Source organism: Larimichthys crocea, chromosome XXII (genome assembly GCF_000972845.2).
Source record: "Larimichthys crocea isolate SSNF chromosome XXII, L_crocea_2.0, whole genome shotgun sequence".
Classification (NCBI taxonomy): Eukaryota; Metazoa; Chordata; class Actinopteri; family Sciaenidae; genus Larimichthys; species Larimichthys crocea.
Genome location: NC_040032.1, coordinates 3145349 through 3154515, shown reverse-complemented (window position 1 = coordinate 3154515; position 9167 = coordinate 3145349). Strand labels below are relative to the sequence as shown.

The 9167-nt window shown below is 38.7% G+C and overlaps 1 protein-coding gene across 4 annotated transcripts; it reads right to left on the bottom strand.

Moving 5' to 3' along the window:
- Window positions 1-1241: 1241 nt before the first annotated feature.
- Window positions 1242-5840, bottom strand: LOC104917779 (putative fibroblast growth factor 1). Of its 4 annotated transcripts, none has more exons than XM_010729318.3 (4): window positions 5680-5840; window positions 3984-4200; window positions 3367-3470; window positions 1242-2876 (listed from the first exon to the last, which is right to left on the bottom strand). In XM_010729318.3, exons 1-4 carry the CDS (start codon window positions 5719-5721, stop codon window positions 2691-2693), a joined length of 549 nt encoding a protein of 182 aa, XP_010727620.2. In that variant the 5' UTR covers window positions 5722-5840; the 3' UTR covers window positions 1242-2690. The 4 variants fall into 4 exon arrangements, with proteins under 4 accessions (XP_010727620.2, XP_010727621.2, XP_010727622.2 ...); XM_010729319.3 differs by lacking the exon at window positions 5680-5840 and adding an exon at window positions 5218-5321; XM_010729320.3 differs by lacking the exon at window positions 5680-5840 and adding an exon at window positions 5226-5318.
- Window positions 5841-9167: the final 3327 nt, after the last annotated feature.

Below are 9167 nucleotides of genomic sequence, written 5' to 3'. Positions count from 1 at the left end.
TTGTCACACTCTTGGAAAAGTAATAACTCTACTGTTATGTTCCTCGCCAACTCTGTTTAAATCCCACAATAATATGGAACTTGTTGGAGCCATGAATCAGCTCCAGTCCTCCCAAACATCTTAAACCACGTTCCAGCGTTTCCTCCAGGATCTTTTTCCTGGCACAGCGGCCTCTGAAACACTGTTTAAGGCCATGTTCTGTTTCAGCCGTTCCACATTAAGTGTGGATTAGATGAATAATGCCATTGCTTCCAAAAATGTGGCAAAAATATTTGATCAGGGTGAATGGAGGTCTTCCTCCGCGTTTCGCTGGCATCATCTGTCACAACTTAATGGATACAGTCATTTTAACTAGAAAGCAGCAACGCCACTGAAGCTGGTGAAAATGGCTTTTCTTTTCAAGGATGTTAGACACATTACCTTCACAGAAAGAGTCCTTAAGGCTGCATTAAACCATAATGCTTTTTAGAGCTGAACAAATTCAAAAATGTGTATAAAAATCTGCCAAGTACAGGAAGTTGGCACTGAATGTTTGCTCAATTTCTTGGTCCAGCTTGTTTGATCAGATATGTTCTGATATAAATCATCATTTTATTAATGTTACACTGTATTTTATTCAGGCACAGATTTTGTATGGCTGCCTGGGTTAAGACAAAACGATCATTTGAAGATTTTTGTCACTTTAAAAGTTTCAAAGTATCAAAAAGGTTGTGGGATCTGTTTTTAAAATACTGAAAGATTAACTTCACATTGAGTTTTTTCCCCTCCCTAAACTAATTGTTAATGTCTGTGTAATTCATTTTTCAGATATATTTCATTTACATGACATTGTTGTGTCTGTGTACTGATGCAGGATTTGCTCATTCGTATGCTATGGCCATAACCCGTATACAGCTGGCTAAACACTGCTTGTTGACAGTTTCTTAGATTTATAGATTTTATTCACGATTTATTTTTACTGGGATTTGGTGAGACCCTTACGTGTAATCATAATAAACTGGGACTCAAACAGTGGAGCTTTTGAAACCCTCACTGCCACCTTAAGCGAAAAGTCACTCAATCTAAAGCAATGCTGCCACCTTGTGGCCAAATTGTTTTATTTTTATTTCTAATGCTCGGAGGAGGAATGTGTCTCTGGTAAACACCTGTATGTGTGTAACTTATTCATAAAAACACAGATGTTGACATGCAATGCTACACACACAAACACACACAGACAGCAAGCTGATTAGCAACAGATGTGTTGGACACTGGTGTTCCTTTAATGTATGTATGCACAGTTAAAAAACTCCTGTTCCCATCTGTCTTTTAAAACATAATCACAGTAAATCAAAAACATTATATATATATTTTTTTATGAATAATAATGCAGACTTTATTCCATACAATTGAAGACATTTAATACAATATGTATTATTTTGTGAAAAGGTGGTCACATCACGTATACAAAGTAAGTTATTGCTTTGAAATCATTCATTACAATGGTCGGTTCAATTTTATTTTATTAGCAAAAAAAGATTATAAATAAATATTCACAATAGTAAATGAACCGAGTACAATGTTACAGTAACACATAAATCAATAAGAAATGAAATATGTTTACAGAAAGCTCTGTTGGGCTGTGAAGTGAAGCAGCTTTGCCCAGTGAAACGAAACTTCTGTGGTCCAGGACAGAATGGTCAATATTTGGTTCATCTCTCCTTCCTTACAACCAAAATCAAATAAGCCACACTCAAATATTAGTGTCATCATAATTCTTCTCTGGTTCCTCCTTCCCTTAAAAATACATCTCAACAATAACTTTACGAGCTGACCTTGGCACATTATACAGCTAGAATTATACAATCATACAAATGTTTCACCGTTGTCATGGCTATCCTTAGCAGAAACAATTTCCAAACAGCATTTTAGCACAAAGATCATGTCATATCAACTTTGTGCTTTTTTTTTTTCGCATTTGTGTCTACTGGCATTCCACGTAGAACACAAGTGGTTACAGAAACAGACAGGCTTGAGCAGATTAGAAGTTAAAAGTTACTTGTAAGATTCTTATTCATTCAGAAGTCAGCAAACATCCACCCTACTGAAGTACTGTTATTTGTAGCGGTTATACCAGTTTTATCCTTTGGACTGTATTATTTGTTTGCTTGAGTTCGAATCCAATGCCAGATGGTCTGCTTTTTTGTTTTTATTGCTTTGTCGGTTCCCTTGTTGTTCCAGACGTGATCAATTGTGAAAGTATTTCTGTGTAAAAGCAGTCCGTTGCTGTCTTCCAGCAGTGGTATTTCATACTAAGGTTTAAAGTGAACACCCATTTATTAACACTGACGTGCACTGATACCGCCACATTTTCTGCCTGCAGTGAGAGATAGAGTGTATATGTGCTTATAAACAGAAAGTATTCTGGATAGTAGTTTGAATGATCAATGAGCAGTATAAGCTGCTTAGTCATATCACATATTCTTTGGATAAACAAGAGGAATAAACAAACATTTGTGCTATTAATATTAAAATAGAGCTTTAATTAAATGTAAAACCAGCATCATGTGTTTGCCCCAGGCTTTACTGCCCTATCACATTGACTTTAAGTGACTTTTAAATGGGGTACTTTGCCCAGCGTAAAATTGCACTTTTAATGTGCATTTAAAGACTTCAGTGAGCGTGTCCATGGTTCCTGTTGTCGTCTTGCTTTACATGTTGCCTGCAGGCCTTGGTAGAAAAAAGACGGCCTTCTGACCCTGGTGGGTGTCTGGTCCTGCTTTGGGTTGGCCGTTCCTCTTCAGCCCCACATACCAATTGTACTTCTGAGAGCAATATGTGTTGTAGTGGTTTTCTTCATACTTCTCCAGAAAGTAACACTCATCGTTCAGTGCTTGCTGAGACAGGATAATAAAAGGGGGGGCAGAGGAGAGTTTACTTATTGCCAGTCTTTTGTATATTCATTGTAATGTCGTGCAAATATACACACAGAGTAGTGTAAAGAAAAGAAATGTCATATAACTCCTTAATCTATACTATAACTTACATTACTCATCAGCTGTTTAATAGTTCCAAGTTACAAAGTATTGCTCTCAGTCATTTGTTTTAAGCAGAAATATCCTGACGTCAGCCTGTGGCACTGTGACTTTCCAGTGTTTAGCAGTTGTGGAAATAACCAGAGCTATTACAAAACAGCAGGAATCTGTGAGTTTAAACCTATACTGACAAGTTAATAAGTATTATGTGATGTAACAAGAGTAGTAATGAAAACAGCTCCTAAAAATATTAAGTTTAAAAGAACAATAGGATCTCTTTTCATCACTGTGGTTTGATACTGAAACACTTAAATCTTTCCATCGAAAATTAGAATCTTGAAATGTAACTTACTGATCCGTAGAGGCGTCCTTTTTTGTTCATAGCTAGGTACCTTCCTGTCATCTCGCCCTTGATGACCACTACTCCGACACTCACAGCCTTTATCCTCAGGATGTCTGTAAAACAACAAATGACACCGTTTCCCATAACATCGCCTTTCCAAGGACAAAGTGGACGACTATCTTACTTAAATACAATGTAACCACTAAACTAAATATTTGCCCAGGACAGGCTCTGTCATCTGAATGTGGACACAGGGTAAGTGAGCTGCTTTACCAGAACTGTTGTGATTGCATACCATCCTCAAGAGGACTTTAACAGTTTGTTCAAGTAATTATTAACTTCCACCATTTATGAACCTTAATATTCTTCCATTTTTATAAAGTTTTATAAAGCACATCATAAAGATAACTTTTAACCTATCTTCCCTTTTGTTTATCATTATTTTAACAACCATAAAGAATTTTGATCATCATTTAAGTAAAGCATTAAAAGTCACATTATTAAACAGTAGTTATGAATTACATAATGTTAGAGGACTTCAAAAGTCAAAGGAGTATTTTAATTTGCCCCTGATACAACAACCAATCACACATCAAAAAGAAAGAAATAATACATATTTTTCTCACCATAAGGGTCATTTTCCTGTCTGCCACCATTCACAGTTCCATCTAGTAAAATCCTCAGGTGATATCCTCCGTTCTGGCTGTACAGTCTGGTCAGCGTCCGTTGCTCCTGCCTGGACAAGTCCAGAGATGAAGGTCCAAATGGCATCACTGTAACGTTTCCCTCAGACATCCTGCACAGAGGTTGAGGCTTGGACGAAGCGGAGTAAAGTTCCTGTGTCTGTAACGACAGAGAGGATCCACTGCGTTCACAAGTCGTGTCACCTGGACTGTGTCTGAGACACGAGAAGAAGAAACAGGAAGGGAAGGACAACGCCGCCTTCATGATGATTACGGGAAATGCTTTCCTCCCAGCCTTCCTCAATCACTTTCTCCCTCTCTCTGTCTCTCTGCTTCTCTCTGTCTACAAGCTACTCTTTTTTTTTCATGAAGTGATGAAACCAACCAGAGAATCAGATCTGGATGGAGGCAAGGCACATGACCAAACTTGTTTTCCGACTGAACATCACTTAGATTCTTTCGTTGTGAATAATTTCCAGATGGCAATGATGTAACTCTCACCTGAAATCAGTGCAAGGCCAGACAACAAAATAAACAACATGTGGACACAATGAAGGTCAGAGAAAACTTGCTCTTGTGGCTTTTACTCCCTCCTGGAAATGTTGCAAGTGCCAGCAACAGTGTAAGAAGTATACGCAGTTTAATGCATTACACTGTAATCCACATGTGAGACACAAGAGCCATTTCCCTCACACTGTTTCACACAAAAACGTTTTACACTAACACCCTGCATTGAGGTGGCTTTAGCTGAATCCATTTTACAGTCAGTCAGATCTCCAGCAGCTACTTGAAATCTTTCCACTTGTGGAACAGACAGGAATCCAGCCCTGTCTGTCTTACCCTCGGACTGTCTGCTTCCTCAAAAACTAATCCAAAAAAACTATCAAGCCCATTTTAAAGCCACAATGTCAATGTAATCTCAATATCCTGGAGGGTAGAGATCCCAGAGCAGCAGGGGCTGCCATAAAGTCTGTCAAATGGAAAAGTAGCAGGGAAGCAGTGAAAGATCCGGCCAGCACCGTTACTTTACAACTCTAGTCTTTGTTATCATTTGTAGCCAGAGGTAGCCTATAGAGGTAGCTAGTCCACATCTGGAATGCCTTGCAAGGGCATAAGAAACAGAGGAGAAGGAAAGCGAAAGACAGAGAAGTGCAAAGCCACAAGAGGAATGGCCTACCCACTCACAGCCAGGTTTTCCTAGAAACAGGACCTGTAGAGGAATTCTGTATTACGGGATATGAGAGTTTAGTGAATTCCAGACTGGTCCTTGGGGACCAGCTGCTGGTAAGGAATGTCAAAACTCAGTTTTTGTTTGTTGAGCCAGAGTACAGAAGCGTGGGAGGAGTGTTTGAACCTGTGTGTATGTTTGGATCGGATGAAGATAGATGAAGGGGATGACGTTTGGGGTAAAGTAGGGTAAAGGTCTGCTTGGCATAAAATATTGTTGATTCATGGACGTGTCATTAAAAGTCAAGAGGATATTACAAAGCACACACAAAAAAGCAAGATCAGTTTCAGCTTGCTCTGCTGTCATCAACGATCGTCATATCTGTTATTAGTGAATCATCAGAGGTGATTACTAGTCTACATTCTCACATAAACAAGAAGGCTCATCTAATCTAGTGAATCAGTCACCTACCTGTGAGAAAGTCACGTGACAGTTCCCCTGATGAGCCAGCATGTCCTCCTCTTTTCCTCTCTTTGACTGTGGTTTGGTTGAAATCAGCTGTTGGTATCTTTCTGTCCCGAACGTTCTTCCTCTTTCCTCTACAAGACAAGTGGCCGGACTTTAGAGACTTTAGTGTGTATGCCTGTATTTGTACTCTATCTACCCCTCTGTCCACCCCCCTCACATCGCCACCATTCTAACAACGTCAAAGGACTCATTTTAACAGGCCAACGTCAGGTCTAAAATTACCACACTAGAATAGAGATATAGAGAGAGACTGAGAGACAGAGTGACGTAAGTGTCCCAGCCGTGGGATCCAGCCAGAGCCTGGAAATGAGCAGAGCTGGTTGTCTAACTGAGCGCTGATACATTCTTATAGCGGTGTCCTCCTGGAGACACGGATGAGCAACACAATATAAACATTTATAAAAGACACAAAGGAGAGTGACTTCAGTTCCCAGAATTATTCTTACATAATCCCTCAGCCCAGTGGTGACAGTACAAAGGATAAATTAAAGGACTACAGGACATTCCTGAAAAGTTAAAAATACATGCTCATCAAAGACAAAAATACACTTGACAGTAAATACTTCATCATGCACTAACGGTCCGCAATACATAAACGTATGGTCATAGGGGACATAACGTCAGGGGAAGCTGGTGTTTGATTTCAGATGAAATTCTTCACAAACGCAAGGCAGAATCAGTTTTCTATTTTTAAAAAAGGGGCTGATCATCAGTGAACTTGCCTCTCAGATTGCAGTTTTGTAACTGGGGCCCCAGCAAGTGAGCAAATGAGAATGTTAACACTCCTTCGAGATACTGGACTTGTTACTGGACTAGACTCAAACAGCTCTTGACATTTCTCAAAATGGTGGAAATGGCTTCTCAGCACACGGCAATCTCAGCATCTATTTTTGCACATTTTCACTGTCTGTCTCGCACATGCACGGCAATAAACGGCAGTACTGTGCAGGCTGAGTGAATAATTCACAGTGGTTGCCTCGTCTGGGCCTTCTTCTGATGGATACTTCAGGTTTGGCTCTCTATAATTCATCCCCTACAGTACATGTGCATTTTAAGAACACCCAGCCGTGTGAGAGGAAAATACTATGTAAAGAATGTGCAGCTAAAAAGATTAACTGCACTGCCAAAAAGTGCAGAGTCTGACCTACTTTTCTTTCACCTGTTCAGTCTGAGCTTCCTAGTTTTTCTTTTTTTTTTGGAAATAGCTGCTTTACTTCTATTTACCAGGAGATGGCAGAATAGGTCTATCTCGCTGCCTTATGCGGTATTGTACAACATAAAACATTATGTGTGAAATGTTAATAACGTGTTAATTTTTTCTGGAGGTGTTCGAACCTAGAATTCATATATTTTTTCTTACATAACATCAATGATATGGGGAAACTGTTACCCATCTACACATCAAACATGCCCGGAGTTTGGATACATTGATGAAAGTCAGATATCCCCTCTCCTTTTAGCTCTGTTTTGCTCTTCACCATCTCCTGTGAGACAAAATATCTGTCTTTTTGAGTGCTCGATGCTCCACTTTGCTCACTGGCTAGTGTCTAAGCTTGTCTGTCTAAATGAAAACAATAAGCTGAAAGATGGTAAAAAAAAAAAAAAAACTCCATAGGGCTGAGGAAAACTCTGGTGATACTATATACAGTGGATGCAATAATATTATAGTAAAATATTGATTATAGCAGCATTAATCATTGTTACCCAGTAAAATGAATCTAATCAGCTAACCAATAATAATTTCTGTTTAGAAAATAATTGTACTATAAAGGAAGCTCGTCGGTGAGGCCTCTCCAGCTCATTCACTAATCTCAACCAAAGTGAGGATAGGGGGTGATGTAATGCGTTGATGTAACGTAATAGAAATACATTATTACTCATTGTTATTTTACTATTTTGCTACATGAAATAATATTTAATTATTCTGCATATTGTTGTAAATATTCTATACTATTGTAGTGTTATAAATAAAATGATTGGAGCATAGGTATATATGCAGGGCTGTGGATTATTGTATGTTTTAGCTATTATTGTTTAGTTTGGGCCAGAATTTTGTCCTGAAGAAAAGTAGCCTTGGACTGATACAACCATTTATTTTACTGCCATGTACACATTAGTGTCACAGGCTGGAATTAATTTGAAGGGAAAAATTCCGCCAAAATCTTTACATATATGTTGCATCAGTTGTGGGTATTGCATCAATACACAGCCTGGGTATATTTAGACTTCATTGTCCTCAAATACAATAATAATGGGTCCAAAAAAAGCCCACACGTGGTGGTACCCACTGCTTCAACTTAGCAATAATTATGACACAGTTGGGTCTCTGGCTTCACTCTCCCCCTGTGGGTAGAAAATGGGGGAGAAAATAATGAGGAGAGCAGTTGGTGTGACTGGCACCTTGTCAGAGTAAAAGGGAACCTAGATTTAAACCACACCAGACCCAGCAGCAGCAGCAGATACATTATAGCTGCATATCTCTATTTCAGTCAAGATCTTCAGGTCTTCAAGGTAAATGTCAGTGATACTGCGTAAATGCTGATTGTAAAAAATGATGGAACGTGCAGGCAATTTTTTCCCCTCCATTTCATAAGATGATGGATTCATATCAGAACATAGCTCGCTACAGTAAATGATTGTTCCACATAAGTTATATTTCTATTTTCTTTATAACATTAAGGTGACTTAGGTTGAAACTTTAGGAGCTGTGAAGGGCAGAGGAGCTTGTCAGCTGTCATTTGTTTCTTGTTATTAAAGAGGAAATGGATACATGCATATATATTTTTAGCTGTCGAGTCAATAATTACATTACTGTTCTCTCAACAGGAAGGAAGCCTGCTCTGGGAGAAGCTGATGCAAAGGATGAAATTAGAGAGCGATGAGAAAAATCTAATTAACAGCATCTTGATGACCATAAAAAACATCTTAGTGTTGATATTGATTAAAGCCACATCTTTAAATACATTTAGTGATACTTATGTGAACGGAAATTCTTTTTTTTTAATTTAACCCCTCTCCAGGGAGAAGCCAGAAGTCAATGCAACTTTTTAAAAACTGCAGAAATTATACTCTAATCAATGTGCTAAACATGGATTTGATATGCATTTTTGAGAAAGCTGGCTTATGAAAAAAAGAAACATATTTTCAATGCACAAATCCAGCAACAACAACCTGTGTTGTTATATTGATGTTATCCATTCAACTGTCCATTTTTGGTGTGTATTTTCATTTACAACAAGAGTTGACGAGCTTGTTTGTGATGCAACATGCAACAGTCTGTGTTTCCCCACATGTACCTGACTACAAACTGGTTATTTCTGGTTCTTCAACAAGCCTCCTGCATCTTAGGCTTACACCACAACACACACACACACACACACACACACACAAACAACTGGCTATGACTTCCTGGAAATGGCTATCTCTGTACA